Genomic DNA, 22,247 nt, shown 5'->3' on the forward strand with positions numbered 1-22,247 from the left:
GGGACAGTGAGAAAATGAGAAATTATAAAAAATAAAGGTGCATTCATCCTCAATAACACAAACAGGTTTGCAGGTTAATGAAAAAAATGACTGGCATCACTCACGTTTACAGACAAACACCTGCTAATTTCAACATTTTAATGTTTTCATTGCATAATTACTACTCCTACTATTACTATTGTTAGTATGATTATTATAATGAATATTATTATTATTATTATTAATAAAGCTGTTATGAAAAAAGTATCTGTATCATATGTACAATAATGACGGACAGATCAGTGGTAATGTTCTCTACTTGAAGGTCATGATATTTGCTCTGTAATGTTTTTATTCAGTAAAAATAATTTCCCCTAGTAGCAGATCATTTATGAATTTCCCTCTAGGTTTTGTATCAATACATTTTTTGTATTTTTCCAATTTATTTTGGCCTGGAATTGATCTGAATCAATGCTGAAATTTTATTTTCTAATGATTATTACTGAATAAACTTGCACTCAAATTCTGTGTGTCAGTTGATATTGTCTCAAATGCACACACAGAGACAAACACAATAAAGTCAAACTGTGAAGAAATGTAGCCCTGGAGGCCCTGGAGATTCTAGCTTGTCAAGGAATATTCATTATTTATTTTATTTATTTCAGTTGAAAGAAGACAATGAAATGAAGAAAGAGGTTGAACATGTGAGGTATGATGAACACAAATATCTTCTCTTTTTCTCCTGTGTACTGTTAACTTATTGGTTGTGACAGTTTGTGATAATAATGTGTTAAGCATCTTTGTTAGGAGTGTCATATTCTCAAAAGGTTCAGGTACGTATGAAAGGTTTTGAATATGTTTGAAAGGTTTTAGCTAATGTCAACTGAGTGAGCTCCAGAGGGTGTGTTCCTTCAGTCGTGGTCTTACTCAGAGGTTTGTTCATGCCTTAGGTGAGACCTGGTTGTTGATGGAGGAGACGGTTGTGTTATTCTCGTCATCTGGCTCCTCCAACCCCCAAGGGCTCCACCCACAGAACAGGAAGGGCACAGCATACTTTTGGAACTGAAGACACACAAAATCATACTCAGCTCAGTCATCCCTCAGTTAACCACCACAGTACTGCAGATTGCATTTTCACTCTACTTTCAATTATTATATGAAGCATATTTTTATTTTATTAATGAGTATTTTATTAAGGACAGCTTAATGTTAAATGTATTTTATCTGTCACTCATATATGTTCAGAGGACTGATTTCAAAGTTAGACTATAGCCTCTGTGTTTGCATGATATGCCCACTAGGTGGCATTTATTTGCCAACTCTATTGCCAGCTTTGCTGACATGTTTGTTACAGTCTGATGTAATTTGATTACATTTAAGTGACACTATTACTATGTTTCTGCCTCACTGTCAGTGTTTAATGGTTGTGCTCATATGTGCTCTGATTGAGTTGAGATAGTCATGGTGTGTGTCCTCCATATCTTTTCTTACCTGTTTGTTCATGAAGATGTAGATCAAGGGATTGTAGACTGTGCTGCTTTTGGCAAGGTACACTGGTACCATGGCAACAAGTGGGCTGATTTTGACCTCAGGGCCAAACACAACAGTCAGGGCAAGCACAGCATAGGGCAACCAGCTAACCAAAAACGCTAGCACAATGGCAACAACCATCCATGCTACCTTGGCCTCAGCTTTAGCAGCTCCCCCACCCAACTGAGCCACCTGCAGGAGAAAGTTATACACACATACACACTTTTCAATATGAACTCAGACATGCTATGTCAAGTATGCTAGCTGTCAAGCTAATCAGTATATTGGCAGTTAACCCAGGTTGAAGCATAGCATGTATATACCACAATTCCTTGTTTAGTACATTCAGTACAAATTCAGATATACGTTAGGATGTGGGGTGTAATAAGATGTGATGTTAAGGTACAAATGGATTAGGGTTCTGAGGCAGAGGAAATAAAAGCCTCACCTGTCTTAAAGTCCAGAGCAGCAAGGAGTATGACACCACAATGAGTGTGAACGGTACAGCAAAGCAGAGCAGGAAGTAACAGAGGATGTAGGAGACATTGCCTGGCTGGCGGCCGGACCAGTCTGGTCCACAGGATGTATTCACGCCCTCCAGCTGGTAGCCACCCCAGCCAAAGAGAGGGGGCGTGTTCCATATCAGAGACCACACCCAGGATATGCCGATACCGACCGCTGCATGCCGTGCCTGGAGCTTCATGATCCCCAGTGGCTTACAGACCACAAACATACGCTCCAGCGCAATCAGCGCCACAGAACACAGAGCTGTGATGCCTGAACACACCCAAAAAGGGAGAGATGACAAGATTTCACATGTGGCTCTACTTAATGATCACATCTTTGGACTGTGAAGTTGAATTAATTGAGTAGACATTGTACAGATAAGACATTGTGGTTCCCACATCACATTATCATGTACTTGCCATGAAATTAATACAAAAACAAATGTCTCTTACAGTACGACAATGTTTCTAATGCATGTACATACTTGTACCACGTAAAAGGAATGCATGTGGAACGCATTGTACTTCAATCACATATTTATTATCATGATTTTGATGCCATGCAGAAAAAGTTCCTGAGCTTCTCTTCCCTGTGTTTTGCAGTCCCTCACTTAAAGGCACAATATGCAACAATTATGCTTCAGGATTAGGGTTAGGATAAGCAGTTTAACCTTAAAATAACAGCTTAAAAAAAATTGGGGCGCTACAATGACTTTTAATATGGAGAATTGCGTCCGTGCCAATGGCATAGCAGGGTCGATAGGCATATAACTGCCTTCTGTAGTTTTGCCTGCCGATGCCCGCCGACCTGACTTTGATTACCTTCTGCCGATCTAGTAAGTAGCTTATTTGCCGTCTTGCTTAGTCTTGTGTTGCACATGATTGATGTTTGACTGTGTAAGGACAGTCGTTGAGTAATTAGTTTGTCATAATGTCAAAGTCAGCACATTTCAAGAGATTTCGTTAGTTTTAGCTGCTAGCATACCTTTAGCGAATAGCTATTAATCCTTAATGCACCTTTAACACTTGCAGAATATGTCCTATGATTGACTTTTGGTAACAATCCAAGACTTCCACAGGTAGCTTCTGTAGTCACTTGTACTCCAGGGTTTCCTGGCCAATTCAAATATATATGGACAAAATACAACTGGCTCATACTGACTTTTCACTCAACATGAGACATTTACTGAAAGTGTAAAAAAAAAAGAAGGAAATTAGAATAAAATGTTTACCGATACATATCAATTCATTAGACCCTTTCATCTGGTGTGATTTAAATGACAGACAAGACAAACATAGAATCCCTAATACTTAAAATCAACAGTCAACCAACTACAACTAAGTAACAAAATTAGCTGTCAGATGTGGATCAAGGAAATCCTTCACAGTTTCCACGGGGACTCACCAAAAAGAGCCACAGAAAAGCCCTCCAGAATGCAGCCTGCCCTTCCCGAGATGTGGTGGCCGGCTGCGTTGGACAGTACAGCAGGCACCCCACCCATCACCGCCGTGCCCAGGTCGGCCACCGCCAGGTTCACCAGGGCGTAGTTCAGGGGCTGGCGGAGCTGGCGATGCCGGGCGGTCACAATGATCACAGTCACATTCAGGATGACACCAGTCACAGTGGCAATACCCATGACGATGGAGAGTGTGGTGTAGCCAGAACGAGGGAAGAAGGGTTCCACTATGGGCTCACCGGTGATCGACATGGAGAAGTACGGTCCTGTAAGGTTATCTGGCAAAGCCATGAGTGAATGCTCACACTCAAACTCATACAAGAACGCACATCAAAAAGTGTCCTGAGGGATGACTCTGGCACGGCAAAAAGAGTCTGCAGGATCCGGAAAGATTGTCGGGAATGTAAAGTGCTTTAAGAGAGTAAGTACATTTGTTAAAATCCAGACTAGAGTTAAGTTAATCCCTAATCTTCTCCCCTTAATTACAGGTGCTAATTCTGCAGGTTTATCCTATCCTTCAGTCGGGGTAACCTGGAGTGGGTAAGCTTTATCTGACATAGAGTTTTACCTCACTGGAAAAAACAGGCATGGTTTGATACAATTCTGTTGTTACCAACTCATCTTCATAGCGGTCATAACCTATAAACTTAAATAACTAAAGTGTGTTGCTCGTGCTGACTAACTCATTTTGTAATGCACTGTTAGGACTAGGGATGAAATGGTTAGTATCAGTTTATGTGGTCATTTTAAAAGTGTTAAGCACTATGTACTTTAAACAAGCTAACATACTAAAAAAGTGTCAATATGTCATTATAAGGACTAGCGGAAAATAATTAGGGTACAACAGGTACAGTTGTAACACTTTATGTCTTGCCTTGTATATATATATATATATATATATATATATATATATATATATTATGGCATGCCGTTCAGGAAATTAGCATTTGAATATATATATACAAAAGTCTGAATATATATACAAAAGTCTGAATATATATACAAAACTCTGAATATATATACAAAAGTCTGAATATATATACAAAACTCTGAATATATATACAAAAGTCTGGATATATATATACAAAAGTCTGAATATATATACAAAACTCTGAATATATATACAGAAGTCTGAATATATATACAAAAGTCTGAATATATATACAAAACTCTGAATATATATATACAAAAGTCTGAATATATATACAAAAGTCTGAATATATATACAAAACTCTGAATATATATACAAAAGTCTGAATATACAGTGGTGGCCAAAATTATTAGAACACCTGACAGATCTGAGAATAATTACCTTTTTTTTGCCTCCAAAACATGATTTAATTTCATAATGTTCATGAAACATGCAGATGGCTGTTCTGAGCACAACAAATATCAGATGAAGTGATTCCTACTGTTTTTATCCACTTTTAACTTTAATATGTGGTACGTCCACCTTTTGCAGCAATTACAGCAGCACATCTCTCTAGCATAGAGTCAATATATTTCTTCAGAACTTCAACAATAATGTTATCCCATGCCTTCTGCAACTCAAGCCAAAGGCTTTCCTTGGAATTTACAGTAGATCTGTCGAGTTTATTTTCCAACTTGCCCCGAATTTGCTTGATGGGTTTGAAGTCCGGACTTTGAGAGGGCCGGTCCATAATTTTCAATGTTCCAGCAGATTCCTTGTCGCCGGTAGATCCGGCAATAGTTAAAATAATGTTTATGGTCATTGTCCTCTTTGAAAATAAATCCAGGCCCAATAAGACGTCTCCAAGAAGGAACTCCGTGCCTCACCAGAATGTTGTGGTATACTTTTGTATCCGTGATGCCATCAAATTAGCCAAAGTCACCTGTTCTTGAGGCTAAAATTGCACCCCACACTATAATACTACCCCCTCCTTGTTTAACTGTTGGCAAGAGACACTCATTTTTATATCTCTCCCCCTCACTTCGTGGAACATACATGCTTTGCTTGTTGCCAAACTATTCAAACCTGGACTCATCAGTACACAACACTTAAACCAATCTTTATTTGTCCATTTCTTGTGTTCTTTTGCAAATTTCAGGCGTTACACTCAATTGTTCTCTTTCAGTAATGTTTCTTTGCTGCTATTCTGCCAAAAAGTCCTTCTTCTCCCAGTTTCCGACGGACAGTTCTTGAAGACACTGTTGCACCATTAGTCATTGTGATGTTGATCTCGTCACACAGTTCTTGTAAAGTCTTTCTTCAGTCCTGAAGACTGAGAATTTTGAGATGCTTCACTTGTGTGTCTGAGAGTTTCGTTTTTAAACCTCCCTCCTTTCGGTTCTGGTGCCATGGTGGTCTAAAGTGTACTTTACAGTGCTGGGACTGCATCTCAAGTCCTTGGCTATGGGGCAGTAACTCCAGCCAGCATCAAAAAAAGCCTTTATTCGAACCCGTTGCTCACTCGTTAGCTCCTTCTTCACCTTAGCCATGTTCAAAGAGCAACATGTGCTTCAAGACTGCTTCTAGAGGCTTTGGATCTATACAATTTTGTGGTGTTGCCTCAGTGACAAAACCCTGATGTTACCAATCACTTAATGAGCAGGATAGGCCTTGTACATTCAAAAGAATCGCCAAGCTGTGTCCTAAGACTCTTGCATCACCATCAATTTAACCACAATAACACCTGACAATGATTACACAAGTAATTTGGCTTCTTCTGTGCAGGAACATGATTGTGTGACATTGACAGTGAAATAGGCCTAGCTTGTTTTTGTACGGAAAATGACCTAAATCTCATTATGATGGCTCTATTCTATGATTAATATAGCATAATGATGACTTTGTACATATCAAATTCGTTTTTAGGGTATTTTAATGGCCAATTCAACAAAAACAACTGAAAACTCTTAAATATGTCTAGTGTTCTAATAATTTTGGCCACCACTGTATATACAAAACAAAGTCTGAATATATATATACAAAACAAAGTCTGAATATATATACAAAACGAAGTCTGAATATATATACAAAACTCTGAACTCTGAAGCGCTCAATCCGTCTTTGTCCGCCATATTGGATTGAGCACTTCCTATTAAATCAATGGTACCAAAATGTTTGTGATTACGTATTTTCTGCTTCATGAAACTCTGTTTTTCTGTTATATTGTTCAATTTTGACATTGATTTCTCACTAGAAATGCAATAATAACACGTTTATTTTACACCGTTTGACTTCACGAAGGATATTTTTAGAGGCAGGTTCCCCATTGATTTGACTGGGGTCTTGTCAAAACCTTCGTAATTCCTTGTTTTCTGCTTCATGAAATACTGTTTTTCTGTTCATATGGTAGGGTGACCAGACGTGCTCTTTTTCGGACATGTCCTCTTTTTGAGACCTAAAAAATGCGTCCGGCAGCCGGGATTCCCAAATCGTCCGGGATTTTGCCTCGTCGGGTGCTTCACAAAATGTCATGTCTGCGAGTATGTAAGGGTAGACAATTTTCTGTAAACACACCTGCGACAAATAGCTGACTATTAGATGCTGAAGTACCTTATGGTATTTATAGCCTTGGAATGGCCAACCTATCTAGGTCATGGTAGGTATTATTTTGTAGAAGGGAAATAGTCAGTAGCAATCTATAACACAATTATATGCTTATCCTACATAAACTATGGAAACTATAAAAAAAAACCTATTCAATTCAATTAATAATGTCTTATTTTCATTGGTATATGCAATGAGGATTTCTGGGTAATCATTTTTTGTCCAATGTCAAGTCCCTATTTGATCATGTGATGAGAGGATACGATGTAGGCTATCCCATTTAAACGTAAAAATCGTTAAGTCAAACGATGCAAAATGAACGTGTTATTATTATTGCATTTTTAGCGAGCAATCAATGTTTAATCAATTTTAGCCATATAACAGAAAAACAGTATTTAATGAAGCAGAAAACAAGGAAGTACGAAGGTTTTGACAAGACCCCAGTCAAGTGAATGGAGAAATTGCCTCTAAAAATATCCTTGGTGAAGTCAAACGGTGTAAAATAAACGTGTTATTATTGCATTTCTAGTGAGAAATCAATGTCAAAAGTGAACAATATAACAGAAAAACTGTTTTTCATGAAGCAGAAAATACGTAATTATAAACATTTTGGTACCATTGATTTAATAGGAAACGCTCAATCCAATATGGCGGACAAAGACGGATTGAGCGCTTCAGAGTTCAGAGTTTTGTATATATATTCAGACTTCGTTTTGTATATATATATTCAGACTTCGTTTTGTATATATATTCAGACTTCATTTTGTATATATATTCAGAGTTTTGTATATATATTCAGACTTTTGTATATATATATTCAGAGTTTTGTATGTATATTCAGACTTTTGTATATACAGCCGCGGAAAAAAATAAGAGACCACTTCAAAATTATCAGTTTCTCTGGTTTTACTATTTATTGGTATGTTTAAAAGTAAAATGTACATTTTAGTTTTATTCTATAACCTACTGGCAACATTCCTACCAAATTTCAAATAAAAATATTGTCATTTAGATCATTTATTTGCAGAAAAATGACAATTGGTCAAAATAGCAAAAAGGATGCAGTGTCTTCAGATCTCGAATAATGCAAAGAAAACAAGCTCATATTCATTTTTAAACTACACAATACTAATGCTTACACTTAGGAAGAGTTCAGAAATCAATATTGGGTGGAATAACCTTGATTTAAAATCACAACTTTCACTTGTCTTGGCATGCTCTCCACCAGTCTTTCACATTGCCGTTGGGTGACTTTGTGCTACTCCTGGCGCAAGAATTTAAGCAGCTCGGCTTCTTTTCATGGCTTGTGACCATCCATCTTCCTCTTGATCACATTTCAGAGGTTTTTTATGGGATTCAGGTCTCGAAATTGGGCTGGCCATGACAGGGTCCTGATCTGGTGGTACTCCATCCACACCTTTACTGGCCTGGCTGTGTGGCATGGAGCATTGCCCCGCTGGAAAAAACCCTTCTCAGAGTTGGGGAACATTGTCAGAGCAAAAGGAAGCAAGTTTTTCTTCCGGGACAACGTTGTACTTTGCCTGGCTGAGGTTTGTAAAAGACCATAAGGATTGAAAAAGCGGACTGGAGGTTCTTCTAAGTTCGTCTTCTCTGATGAGTCTGATTTCACAGTAGGTGCAAGACTCTCTGGCTTGTAGGCCTCTCCAGGTCTCCGTCTAACCATCAGACGACCATGTGTTGGGCAAAGCTGAAAATTGGACTCATCAGAGAAGACGAACTAGAGGATCCCCCAGTCCGCTTTTTTCAATCCTTATGGTCTTTTACAAACCTCAGCCAGGCAAAGTACAACGTTGTCCCGGAAGAAAAACTTGCTTCCTTTTGCTCTGACAATGTTCCCCAACTCTGAGAAGGGTTTTTTCCAGCAGGGCAATGCTCCATGCCACACAGCCAGGCCAGTAAAGGTGTGGATGGAGTACCACCAGATCAGGACCCTGTCATGGCCAGCCCAATTTCGAGACCTGAATCCCATAAAAAACCTCTGAAATGTGATCAAGAGGAAGATGGATGGTCACAAGCCATGAAAAGAAGCCGAGCTGCTTGAATTCTTGCGCCAGGAGTAGCATAAAGTCACCCAACGGCAATGTGAAAGACTGGTGGAGAGCATGCCAAGACACATGAAAGTTGTGATTTTAAATCAAGGTTATTCCACCAAATATTGATTTCTGAACTCTTCTTAAGTGTAAGCATTAGTATTGTGTAGTTTAAAAATGAATATGAGCTTGTTTTCTTTGCATTATTCGAGATCTGAAGACACTGCATCTTTTTTGCTATTTTGACCAATTGTCATTTTTCTGCAAATAAATGATCTAAAAGACAATATTTTTATTTGAAATTTGGTAGGAATGTTGCCAGTAGGTTATAGAAGAAAACAAAAATGTACATTTTACTTTAACACATACCAATAAATAGTAAAACCAGAGAAACTGATAATTTTGAAGTGGTCTCTTAATTTTTTCCGCGGCTGTATATTCAGACTTTTGTATATATATTCAGAGTTTTGTATATATATTCAGACTTTTGTATATATATATCCAGTCTTTTGTATATATATTCAGAGTTTTGTATATATATTCAGACTTTTGTATATATATTCAGAGTTTTGTATATATATTCAGACTTTTGTATATATATTCAGACTGTATATTTGTATATATATATTCAAATGTTAATTTCCTGAACGGCATGCCATAATATATATATATATATATATATACCTCTCATCTCTATATTTACTTCACTAATTCAAGCATGTGTGCCTTACTTTTTCTCTCACCTCCATCTAAATGCAGTGACCGCCTTTGGTACCACTGTCCTCTTCCTGGCGTACCTATGGCGTAGATTCTTCTCAGAAACATAAATTGGGTCTTTAGCCGTCCACGAGTGCTCTGGAGCACACATAAATCTACATGTCTACGATGCTTTCGGGAAAATGCTCTGCTGTTGTAAGATGATTTGTAAGTGAGATTTTACAAACTGCTTAAGTTTACATTGCTTTTGGGAAACCCAACCCCCTCATGATGACTCACTTTAATCCCACCTCACAAGCTACATAAAGTATCTTACAAACCAAAAGGATAGGCTGGTGGCTAAATTCAGCCCAGCAAGTAATGTGGCCAAATATTTGATCATTTTATGCATGAAACTACAATATTTCAGAAACTCAGTGAATCAATTAAGAGGGATGGTGTAGTGGCGTTCTCATCTTCAATTATGTTAACCACGGACACATGTTCTGAAATACACAATAAATCTCATAGCATTCATAAACCAAACAGTATGTTTTACAATGTGCAGACCTATTGGGTAGGCTGGCCTGATTAGCGGAATAGGTGGATCATCACGTTGGCCAGATGAGGAGGGGCCATATAGCTGAGAGCACAGCTGCTCCTTTCTGTCCGTCTTCCATCTCTTTGGCATCACGTTCCAGCCACGGCTCTCCTGATGCATGATGTAGGCTTAATTACATAGCCAATCACAAGCCCTTGAGATGGGTTACAGTCCGCGGACGCCCATGATATATCAGCCCTCGCGTGCAGCCCCAATCATTATCAAGTGCTAATCAGGAGGGCCCGTGCCCCTATGGTGTGGCATTGGAGGGTGGCCGCATGGAAAATTCTTTGCAGAGCATCACAGGGTAATTTTAGAATCCATCACACAAGACATGTATTCATGAGTTGGAACAGAAGACAAATGTATGCATAGGGGGACCCGACATCCTGTTTTTCCCAGGACAGTTTAGTTTTCTGCACTTTTTTGTGTTATTATTGCTGCTAACTTGATAAAAACTGAGGGAAGGATCTGTGTAATGCAGTGAGCAGCAGCACTGAGGACCAAGTGTGAGTACCTTTTTAAGTTTGAAAACGAGAATGAAAGAAAACGTTACAATACTGGGTGCATTATGCTGATGTTGGGGATTGTGCAGTGTGGTGGAGATTGACGCCTCTGACTGTTTGTACTTGGCTTGCCCTCAACTCTCTTACTGTCTTGTCTAAAACTCCGTGGGCGGACACGCCATTGAGATGCTCTTGAAGTGGAATCACAACATTCATATTCACATTTACATACAGCTTGCTAGTAGCAGGTGTTTTATTTGGGCTAGTATTCATATAGGTACACAGTGTTGGCATTTCTAGATTTTACACTCAGACTATGTTATGTGAGTCCATACCCACACCAACATGAAAAACACATATAAGGTGTGTATTGGCATCTGTTTCACTTAAACCATTGCTTACTACTTACTAACAATATTCTGTAATAACTCTGTTCTAACAGAGTATAATGAAAGTTAACTTCTTTCATGTGTTCAGTGTTTTGTAGACATCAACTGCCTCCGACTCCCTATCAACAACCCAGGCAGTGTTTTTAAGAGTAACATGGACTTCACTATTTGAAACACCCAGGGCTTTGACTAGTTAATTTTAGGCTGCTTCATACAGACTTCCATCAAACACACACTATCAAAGCATACTCTTTCCATTACTCTTATTTGGCCATACAGAATATTGTCATGGAGAATGCATGTAAGAAACAGCCTTAACTTGTCATGATCATACTCAGCTACCTCTTGTGTCTCACTTTGTCCTGTGATCAGCACATCATCTGCAATAATGTGCAGAGCCTCCAGGCAGATCATCCAGTGCTTGTGTGAGTTTTCACTGAAAGACCTCAGGAGCTGAGTTTCTTCCCATATGCATTCTCAGCCATCTGTATCATCCCAATGGAGCGGAGAATAACTAGCTCGACATGCCAGAAGCCACTTTTGACGTTAAAGTAGGGTTACATAGGCTACAGGAAGTGCAGTCTTCGTCTCTGGCAGCAAAGATGTTGGTTAACTGTTCCAGAAGCTCTCAAAACTGGCGTCATTGACTCTTGCGCAGCCCTTTGAGGCTCTGCTTGAAAAGACTGAAAGGAGGCTGTGGCGGTTTTATTATACTTTCAACATTTATTTTATTGATTGGAGTTGGTGCAAAAAATTGTCTTGCAGAATAGTTGTATGTGATTAATTACTGGCTTGTCGGTCAACAGGGGTAACATTTATAATGGTTCCTCGGGTAATTAGACAGGGGGAACCTTTATAATGGTTCCTAGGGTAATTAGACAGGTGATTAATGTGTATTTTTAGATTTTTGTGTGTACCCCTTTTGTTGTCAATGGTGCTGGCCCCCTTTCTATATGTTCACCTGTTCAATTTAGTGTGGTTAGTCCTTTGTCAGGTACAGTATGTGAGTTTTGTCTGCTGAATTTTGTCCCATACTTGATCAGAGGGTTAGCAGGCTTATTGAGATATTGCTTTTGCTTGATTTTGCCATTGCTCTGAGAATTTTTCTTTGAGATTTTTATTTTATTTTTATTAATACATTTTTGCATCGGATTTTTATTAAGGTTTTCCAAATCTGCATTTTGTGTTGGATTTATGTTTTCTTTTCCCAAGCCTTAATGAACCAAATATTTGAACCCTCACTCTAGACACACCCACCTATAGACGGTAACTGAGCAGGATCACGGGGCACCGGGCAATGGCTTGCGATATGCCCAGCCTCCCCACACCGGTAGCGTCCCTCTGACTGGCTCGCTGATGGCCAGTGACCCTGCTTTGGGCATTGTAGGGTTTTTGCTGCTGCCTGGCTAGTCGCCTCCATCTCCTCCTCACTCTCACTCAGCTCGGCTTGCCTCACACAGTGTTTCTGCCCAGAAAAACATAGGACATGTCCAAGCCGCTGAGCCTGCAATCAGAGAGCCAGGAGAGCTCAGACAGATATGCTCCCACAACAGTTCTGGCTGCAAACCCCAAACTAAAGCCTGTAGTGTGAGCTCCTCTTGAAGGTCACTGAAGGTGGGCTAACACCCCCTTTTGCGCTGGTTGTGGGGCGCTGTCTCCATCCACCACTCCTAGCTATCAATAGGGGACATATACAGGGTCGCCTGCAAGCACTTAGGAATAATACTTCTCAGATGTAGCCCCAGCCATTTTCTCAAGCGTGATCATCTTTGGATCCCAATAATCAATAATAATAAAGGGATCTCACAATGTGTACCTTTGTCTGTTTTGTGGACTAGCATATGCTTTCAGACTCTAATACAGAATGGAAACTGGAGCAGGCTTTACACACAGACTGACTTGGGGTGGAAAAAGATGCTAACCAGTGGCTATAGCCCAAGTGTTCTAAGCGTCCAAACAAAAGAAGGGGACGTGTAGTCAAGCACTATACAGTACACAAAGTTGGAGGACGTGCACACCCATATGAAAAGCTCCGGGTATTAAAAACAATCTAGCCGTCTTGGCAATTTCGAGAAGAAAACCCAATGTAAATCATCAAGCGTGCGTATCCAACATTGGGTATGCACAAATGTATCTGTCAAGTGACGGCCAAGATTTTCTCTCTCTCTCTCAGGGCCTCGTTTCCCGAACGCGAAAAGCACTTGAAATCGGTCGTAAGAGGGATCCTACGTTGCAGGGCCCAGTTTCCCGAACGCTAAAAAGGACTTGAAATCGGTCGTAAGAGGGATATTGCAGAGCGGTTTCCCGACGCCGCACTTACGGCAATGATGAGTCTATGATGTCGCCAAAATCCACGTAGGCCGTTAAGATACGTCGTTAACGGGAAACTAGGCCCAGAGCAGTTTCCCGACGCCGCACTTAGCTTAAATTGATCTTTCGCTGAGAAGAATTCTACGTGTGGTCAGGACCAGTAGTAACTTCACACTTAGCGAACTTCACACTTAACTTCACACTTAGCGATGCAATCCACCAGGGGCGTCGTTCGGCCTATTGTAACAGACTAGCTTTGTGAAGAGCGAATGTATTTTATCCCCTCTGGGTTTCCGTACTTGGAAAGAAGTATTCCAGCTCCCACGTTGTACGTTGTGACTGACTCACTTCTTGTCTATACGAAGTAAACGAGACTGTTTACCCTTCAACGCATGTGTCATTCTTGTGATAAAAGATATAAGTGCCAACGCTCGGTTACACTATTATAGAAGAAATCCAAACGATGTTTCTATGTATAGCACATCATGAGAATGTCATTGTTTCACCTGCCTATTCCCATCAAAATAGAAATAAAGAATATTGAGTATTTGAAAATAAAGATTATACAAAATAATATGTTAGTGAACTAAGGAGATGGCTTTTCTGACTGTGTAGTTAGGCTGCAATATTAGGAAATTGACATGTCATTGAGCCTGGCTGGAAATCAATCAAGAGGTTGGCACCTAGCCTATATCAAGGTAGTGCTGAGTTAAGGCTGGTTTATGCTCGGGGACGTAAACGTAAGCGCAAGCGCAAGAGGCCGCGCAAGCCCCTTGCGCGACTTTTCACGTCTTGCGTGCGTCGGCCCCTTTTTCTAGACTTGCATAATTTTTTACGTAAGGTCTTACGCGAGCCTCGCAGCCTGCATTCTATCAACGAATGTTACGCGATGAGATTACTAAAATGTAGTCTGCATGTCTACTCAGTTTTACAGTGCTTCCCAAGTAAAGGTTTGAAAAGAACTTCAAGCTTCAGACTTTCTGTTAGGGAACCTGTTATCTATCTGCAGAGCAAATGTCAGGCTCATACAAAAACATTAACGTGAATTAATTGATGCTAATACCTAGCGCGGTCTCTATAGGATTCCCCATATACGTTAGCATTAAGCTAACGTATTTTCTACCACAGTAAAACATGCAATACTATGTGATTGTTTTTAGAAAACGAATGTTACGCGATGAGATTACTAATGTAGTCTGCATGTCTGCTCAGTTTAACAGTGCTACCCAAGCAAAGGTTTGAAAGGTACTTCAAGCTTCAGACTTTCTGTTAGGGAAACAGCTTTCTATCTGCCAAGCAAATGGCAGGCTCATGACAACACGCGCAACCTTTGGGAGCATGAACTGCACTGAGTAAATTTTGCGCAACAATTAACCCCAACGCTGAAGCAAGCAGGCGCCTTTACACTCTTCGAGGAGTAAAGATGGCGGGTCTGCAGAGACTAATTCAAATGAACAACAGGATTCGGCGACGGCCCAGCTGTCTTGTAATAATTAACGCGGAGCTGAGGTACGCTTCAACCCCCTCGACACATTATCAGATGGGGAGATAATGTTACGTTATCGCCTGCCCCGGGGGGTAATCCTCCAGCTATTGGAGATCGTTTCCCCCCTGATAGCTAGGGCAACAAGGCGTAACTATGCCCTGAGTGATGTTTTTTATTTGATCTTTTCTAGCCTATATATATTTATTGAGGTATTGTTCTTATGTCGACACTTGTTATATTGGAACTTCATTCATGAGCCTATACACAAGTGAGAAAATCGACTCTTCTGACATCGATTACGTTACTTTCAGAACCACTGTGATGGACAGCTCCAACCACTAAAGAGTACTTAAGGACTCGTGCACGTTACGCTCGTGCACCTGACTTTTAGATGATGTTCGGGAAACGCTCGTAAATAGAAAATGTTACTGAGTCTACTATGTCTTAAAAATCCACGTAGGCCGTTAAAATACGTCGTTATCGGGAGGCCCAGATCAATTAAGTTCAAATAGACTTGCTTTGTTGAAATGACTATAAAAGCAGTCGCCTATATGTAAGTTAAAGATAAAAAATATCCCACAATTGTTTTCTCTTTTGGCGCGCATGTAATCTTAATTTCGAGGTGGACATACCTACCCAACCTACCAATGCCCAAAAAATAAAAATAAATAAAAAGTGCCGGGCTAACTTGATTTAGCCAATGATCTTTTCAATTGCGAGAAACACCCCTGAGGCTAACCCATGAGGAATACCACACGGTGGCATAAATCATAACACGCTGACTCGCTAAAAGAAAATTAGCATGGGAAAAAACCACAAGACACTCTACTAACCCTAGAACACTACACATGGAGTTAAACACTTATCACTCTTCACACTGCACCATGGACTATTCTACGTCATTCATACATACACGGAAACAAACACTACACTACACTACAATTATTAAATATAGCCCATATGCACGCGTTTATTTTTCTTTTAAATTGAGCCCTTGGTCCTTTTGGTCATCTACTGGATGCTACAGTCGGGTTTTTTTTGTCGACATGTTAATCTCAGCCTTTTTAAACATTATATGTTTTTAAGCCACATTTTATCTACTCTTTCCCTTCGTTGGAGACAGTTACGGCAGTGATTACCTCTCGGTGGCGTTCCTGACGTGGTGCGGTTTGCCATATGACGGATCACCAGCGATAACTGCGCGCGCTCCTGTCTGAAAGTTTCGCATACATCCCCCTTCCTCTACTCTATGCGCGTTCACAACATATTGAGAACTGCAATCCATATAAATTCGCAGTTCGGAATTCCACCCCCTTCTTTTTCCCTCACCAACCCCTCCTCCAGCGCAAAGTACTTGGGTTTTCTATCGTCATCGCAGTGTCAGTGCCTCGTGGCTCTCTTGACAGGGTGACCCGAAAGTGTTGCTTATCATGGCCACCGGACCCAGTGCAGCCGTTCTAGAAAGTAACCTATGCAATAACCTGCCCTGATAAAAGGCATTATCAGATACAGTTTTTTTTTTGCGGGTCACCGAAAACAATCCCTACCTCTTCCATCTTACTGTTACGAGCCCAGGGCGGCAAGAGGCCACTGTAGATGATCGTTAGGTCACACTTTCCTCTCTCCCTGGACGTCCAGCTGTCTTTTTGACAGTTGCCCTTTCGCGTTTCGCTCAAGAAGCATCACGGCATGAACGGGTAGTACGGCGGATTTTTTATTTTTTTTGCTCGGGGATTAAAAGGGAGAACTCCTTGGTGGAGCTTCTTTGCGAACTGCTGGCAAGATTGAGCGGCAGTTAAGATGCAGTGGAACCGGGGATTTGTCTACTCGCAGGTGTACTGTGCGAGTTTTCTGGTTTGGATTAGCCCAGGTGTGACTATCGTGGATGTTGCCGGGTCGCAACAGGGGATCCCACTGTCAGTGTGAGTCCTTTGTCTTCCAAAATATTTTATTTCTGTGCGTTATGGTTTTTGCGTCAGTCCAGTTTAATCCTTGCACTCAAGATTTTCTTCTTTTGCAGTTGCAGATGATTGACCTAGGTTCACATAAAATGCACTAGTGGGACAAACATAATGAAGACATAAAGTGTAGACTTATTAATGTAGACTTAATGTAGACTTATTAATGTTTTTATTAATGTTTTTACCGAGTATTTGTGAAGTGACTTTACACCTTAGTTTTATTAAGCCCAAGACAGATGCGTGGTGTGAAAGGTTCCTTCCCATTTTGCTATCTTAGCACATCTGTAACTGGTAACACCTTATCATTAGACGCCAATTTTGCTGAACAAGTCATGACAGAATAAAACTATTTAGGGCTGTGATAGCAACACACTCCGATTTACAGGAAGACATTACGTATATGTCAATTAGAATAACGTTGCTTGAGTAAGTTGTTTTACAATTTGTATTTTATTTTGAATGTTACTTTGCTTAAATGTGTGCTGTCAGGGTGAAACTGTGGGCCTCTGCGTTTGGAGGGGAAATAAAGTCCATCGCTGCAAAATATTCAGGATCCCAGCTGCTGCAGAAGGTGTGTTACCCTTACCCCTATCCCCTACTTATCTATAAGTCTATCTATCTATCTATCTATCTATCTATCTATCTATCTATCTATCTATCTATCTATCTATCTATCTATCTTAGTCAATGCTGTGCCATATCTGTATGCTGCTGATATTCACAGTTCACATGGGTACAGATGGCTGAAGCAGGGAAGACTCAGGTGTGTGTGGCTGTGAGACTCAGCTGTTCTGCTACTGCTGGGTTTGTGTGTTTGCGTGTGTGTGTGTGTGTGTGTGTGTGTGTGTGTGTGTATATATGAAAGCATGGTCCATTACCCTTAGTGCTCTTCTCTCCTGTGATCGCATCTCTAGTTCATCCTCCAAGAGTTTAGCCTCTGGACCCAAATAACCTGAGGGAAACATTTGTTTGTGTTTGTGCGTGTGTGTTTATGTGCACGCCCATGTGTTTGTATGTCTCAACATGTTTGAGATTTCCTTATAACGGCATACAAATGTGTTTTTTTAGCCAATACGTTGATAAGAGAGCAGGCCAGTACATAGTTGTTATAAAATAGGGGATGTGGGTGAGAAGCCTTTTTTACAGTTGTCACTGGAGAACATAGAGGTGATTGTAGATCATAGAAGAGAGTAATTTATGTTTATGTCACACATACTGTATGTCCAAATACTTCTATAGCATTTGGACAGCTGCTTATGTGTCAACTCAGATTTCCAGAGGAATCATTCATGGTGGCTTGCACACTGCAAAATAAAGAAATAAAATCACCCAGGTTATAAAATATGTTTTAGTTATTGTGTAATGTAATCCAGTTTCTGCAGCCAGTGTGTGAATGGAAACGAAGTTACGGTTGAGTTGGGGTGTTTAGTTGTACATTCACTGAGTAAAGTCAGTTTATTTGTGGTGCAGCATGTGCACACATCCATCTCTTTAAACCTCATGGCCATATTGCTGGCATAGTGTGTGTATAATTACGCTTTGCTTAGTACATGTTAAATGAACCACAAAATTGCACACATCATGAATACAGATAGCGGTATAAAATGGCTAAGATAAAATATTATATAATTATATCAATCATCAGAATTGTTACAGAAATCATGTTAATTTTATTATAAACAATTTTAAAAAGTTAGTCATAAATATGACTTGAATGAAATCAACATGTTTGGCATGGTTGGACAAAATCTGAGTTCCCCTATATCAGTGCGGTTAAACATGTGGTACCTAACAACCTTGGTGCAGTGCTTTGCGGCAGTCATTTTTCACAATCAGCTGTTGTTCAAACAGATCCGGTCACTGATTTTGCCGTGATCAAAGTGCCCTCAATTGCAATGTGAATGTTAAAAGCTGGAATCAGCTTAGCATTTTCTTACAAATACTGTAAAACTGAAAACAAATGAAAAATTTCTATTAAATTTAAGTGAAGTCACTTTTTTACATGAAAGCTTCATGTATGTCTGTATATGTTAATGTATATACATTTATATGTATATACATTTACGTAGTTTAGATGAATGAATCTGAAATGCCTCATTAAATGTATCACTACATACCATCAAATGCTTTAAAGTGCATCACAACCAAATTAAACCCTTTCAGTTCAAGCACACTTTGATATGTATTCATATGTGTTTACCAAACTAAATTGTTATGTATTATTTTTAGAGAACCGTTTTAGGCTTTCTACAGGTATGCACATCCCACATTAAATCGAGTCATTGTAAAGGATTATGTAAAAGTCTTCCTCTGTATTATCAAATGTGTATTGATCCTTCAATTTTTTTAGTTGAATAGTTGTGGTGTGATTGAACAGAACTTAAGTTATTATTCCTTAACCAACCTTCAAAGCAGCAGGTTTTAGTTGTACACCATCAAACACCATTAGAGTGTATTTTAAGGACTATCGTGTCTCTGTCAGTGTTTATATCAGTGTTTTTATCAGGGTTTAATTCAAGAGATTTTTTCTCTGTAATTCGGTGAGTTACAAATGATCAATACAGTGCATTGTAATAGCAGCAGATACAGCTTGTTGTACAATATAAATGATCAGCAACAAAGAAGTGTTGAAAAGTACTTGCCTGAAACTAAACGTGAACCATATAAATATATATATGGTGTGTCCATGTGTGCGCTTGTGTGTATGTGTGTGTGTGTGTGTGTGTCTGTGTGTGTGTGTGTCTGTGTGTGTGTGTGCGTTTGTGTGTGTGCGTCTGTGTGTGTGCGTATTTGTAGTGACTACAGTAACGTGTGCAGACTGGACTGTATTGTGTACTGTTGTGAGCTGAGCAGTGATGAATGTGCTGAGATAAATATCCCTCTCTCCAGAACATTCATCAGCGGGGGAGCCTCTCACTGCTCCTCTGTGATAAGAGTCCAGAGCCGCTCCACACCGCTGCGGCTGCCTCCACTCCCAACAGCACTCACACATTACCTATATAATTACCTACACACAAAACAGGCTACTGTGTGTGTGTGTGTGTGTGTGTGTGGGTGTGTGTGTGACGGTATGTCCGATTATTTCTTTCAGAAATAGTGAAGTAACCTTAAAATGTGAGTATATTTTGTATGTGTGTGTCTGTGTGAAAGTGTGTTCTAATGTGAAAGAGTGTGTTTGTGTGTATTGGGAAACACTCTTAGTAGCAGTTTGTGTTTTGTGTCTGAGACTGTTTTGATACACCATGACTGCAGTATAATTCCAGGCCGTGTATGGCATGTGGGTGATGGTGGGAGATTGCTCTCCCTGCAGCTATTGGCTGCATTTGTCAGATGGAGACGAGGCTGCCGTCTCACACAAACACCCGCTGCCCAGGAAAGAGCCATAATGGCCCCAGGTCCATTACTAGTCCAGCGATACCTACTGTCCTATCTCTGCAAAATCTACAGAAATTCCCCCTGCCTTTGTTCTCTCTCCTCTCTTCCCTTTTTGTGCAAACGTTTGCACTTTCTTCATTGTCCCGAACTTACAGACCATGACAAGGAGGAGGGGGCCATGCCAATATGTTCCTCCTCAGTCGTGCTGTGTGTGCGCATGAGTAAGATCATTAAGGAGCAATCATTAGATCATCATGAACCATGAGCCAACTCATACCAGACCTCTACCTCAGGCTCGTGTCCCATGGCGATGGGCCGTGGCGGGCCAGGCCTAAGGGGTGGCTGAGGGGTTTGGGTGTCCATCCAGAGTGCAAAGGGTCTGCTTCCATCGCCTCAGCCCCTTGTGCCAAAGGCCCGGGGTAATAATCACAGCTATTGATGAGGCTGAGTTCAGTGGCGGTGATGATGGGTTGGGGTTTGAGGGTTGAGGGGGGAGGGGGGCTGTGAGGGTGGGGAGGCTGGGAGGACAGGCGTGAAATGAAGTGTTCCGCCTCACTGCTGCTCCGCACTCTCCTTTTCATGGGGTAATTTGTCGCCCGTGTTCTGCTGTTTTCAGGAAGGGTGGGGGAGTGCAGGGAAGTGGGATGGTGGTGCTGCTGCATGGTAGTGTGTGTGTGTGTGTGTGTGTGTGTGTGTGTGTGTGTTTGTGCATGTTTGCTTATGTTTCTTTAAGTTGATGCAAATAATGTGGAGGTCCTTTTGTTCATTCATGTTTTTAAGCATATCATTGTATGAATATATCTGCATTGTTCTCTTTATTTTGGGTGTAATGCATAACTTGTCTGTGTAAGTTTGAGTTAGATGTGCTGTATTTAATTAAGACTGATAATGTTCGTGTGGTTTTGCGTGTGTCCCTATGACTCTGCTGTGCTAGTGAGTTCTGTCCAGCTTGGCGTGTAGCGCCACTCATCCTTTTCGCATCCTGCCGACTCAGCATCGTCGGAGGTGTAGTTCATTATCCACATTCACCCAGGCTTGACACGTTATTATCTTTCTGCCGCACGCCGACTCCATTTCAATTACCCTCCAACGGTGCATGGTCCCTTCGATGTGGCCACACCCCTCCTGCTGCGGCCGGCCCACCCACATTGCCCTGTTCCACCATTCGCTCAGACCCGCAGCACCTCCTGAGCCAATTGCTGTTCAGCCTCATAAAAGTCTGCCCTGGATCAGAACGCCTCTGCCGTAGACTTGCTGATGAGACTGACTGGAGATTTGACTGGAATGTCCTCATAAGCAAGACCAGGTGTTGAAGTCTGACAGTCCTGCGTTAAGGCTCAGCTCCCTTCCGACCAGGGTATAAGTGCTAGACTGGCTTTACAGTAGCTGCTGCTGCTTACGAACTCCTGCCTTCTACCTCATTCTTCCTTTTCGTCTTCACTTTCAACCATTAACAGTTTAAAACACCATTCATTTATTAGTGTGTGTGTATTTGTGCGTGTGGATTTCTGTTCCTGTGTGGGTATGTGTGAGTATACTAGTAAGAGTATAAGCATCCTGTACTGATGCTCCATACACCTATGGTCAGTTAAGATTGGAGTGATTGACCCAGCAAACTCAAATGTTGCCCTGTCCCTGACCCTAGTCCTGGCACAGCTTTAGACAGATAGCATAGATCACCTACTAGAGCAGAAACTGCATGCCATTAAAAAGCACCAGCGCTATTTGTCAATGACAGAATATATTACATCCATTACCTTTTCCTCTCCTGTATCTTTCTCTTTTATCCGTTTTTATTTTTTTTAAATGAAAACGGTAATGGTGAAAGGTGTCCTTGTTTCCTAGATTTTTAACCTTATTTTGGTGGCAGTCTAAGTCCTACCACA

General features: G+C 40.6%; 2 protein-coding genes across 2 annotated transcripts in view; one reads left to right on the forward strand and one right to left on the reverse strand.

Moving 5' to 3' along the window:
• Window positions 1-918: 918 nt before the first annotated feature.
• Window positions 919-3,763, reverse strand: LOC308371250 (parapinopsin-like; the record flags this gene model as incomplete). The annotated part of the gene is made up of 4 exons (XM_080846096.1): window positions 919-1,041; window positions 1,471-1,701; window positions 1,958-2,286; window positions 3,421-3,763. 4 exons carry the CDS (start codon window positions 3,761-3,763, stop codon window positions 919-921), a joined length of 1,026 nt encoding a protein of 341 aa, XP_080702222.1.
• A 13,062-nt stretch (window positions 3,764-16,825) lies between these two features.
• Window positions 16,826-22,247, forward strand: part of cacna2d3 (calcium channel, voltage dependent, alpha2/delta subunit 3) — a gene marked incomplete at both ends in the record, with an annotated part of 34,140 nt that continues 28,718 nt past the window's right edge. The window contains 2 exons of the mRNA XM_080846097.1: window positions 16,826-16,947; window positions 17,476-17,557. Coding sequence (XP_080702223.1) covers window positions 16,826-16,947; window positions 17,476-17,557 — 204 coding nt within the window. The remainder of the gene's footprint in view (window positions 16,948-17,475; window positions 17,558-22,247) is intronic.

Source organism: Sprattus sprattus, assembly GCF_963457725.1.
Source record: "Sprattus sprattus genome assembly, chromosome: 10".
Taxonomy (NCBI): domain Eukaryota; kingdom Metazoa; phylum Chordata; class Actinopteri; order Clupeiformes; family Clupeidae; genus Sprattus; species Sprattus sprattus.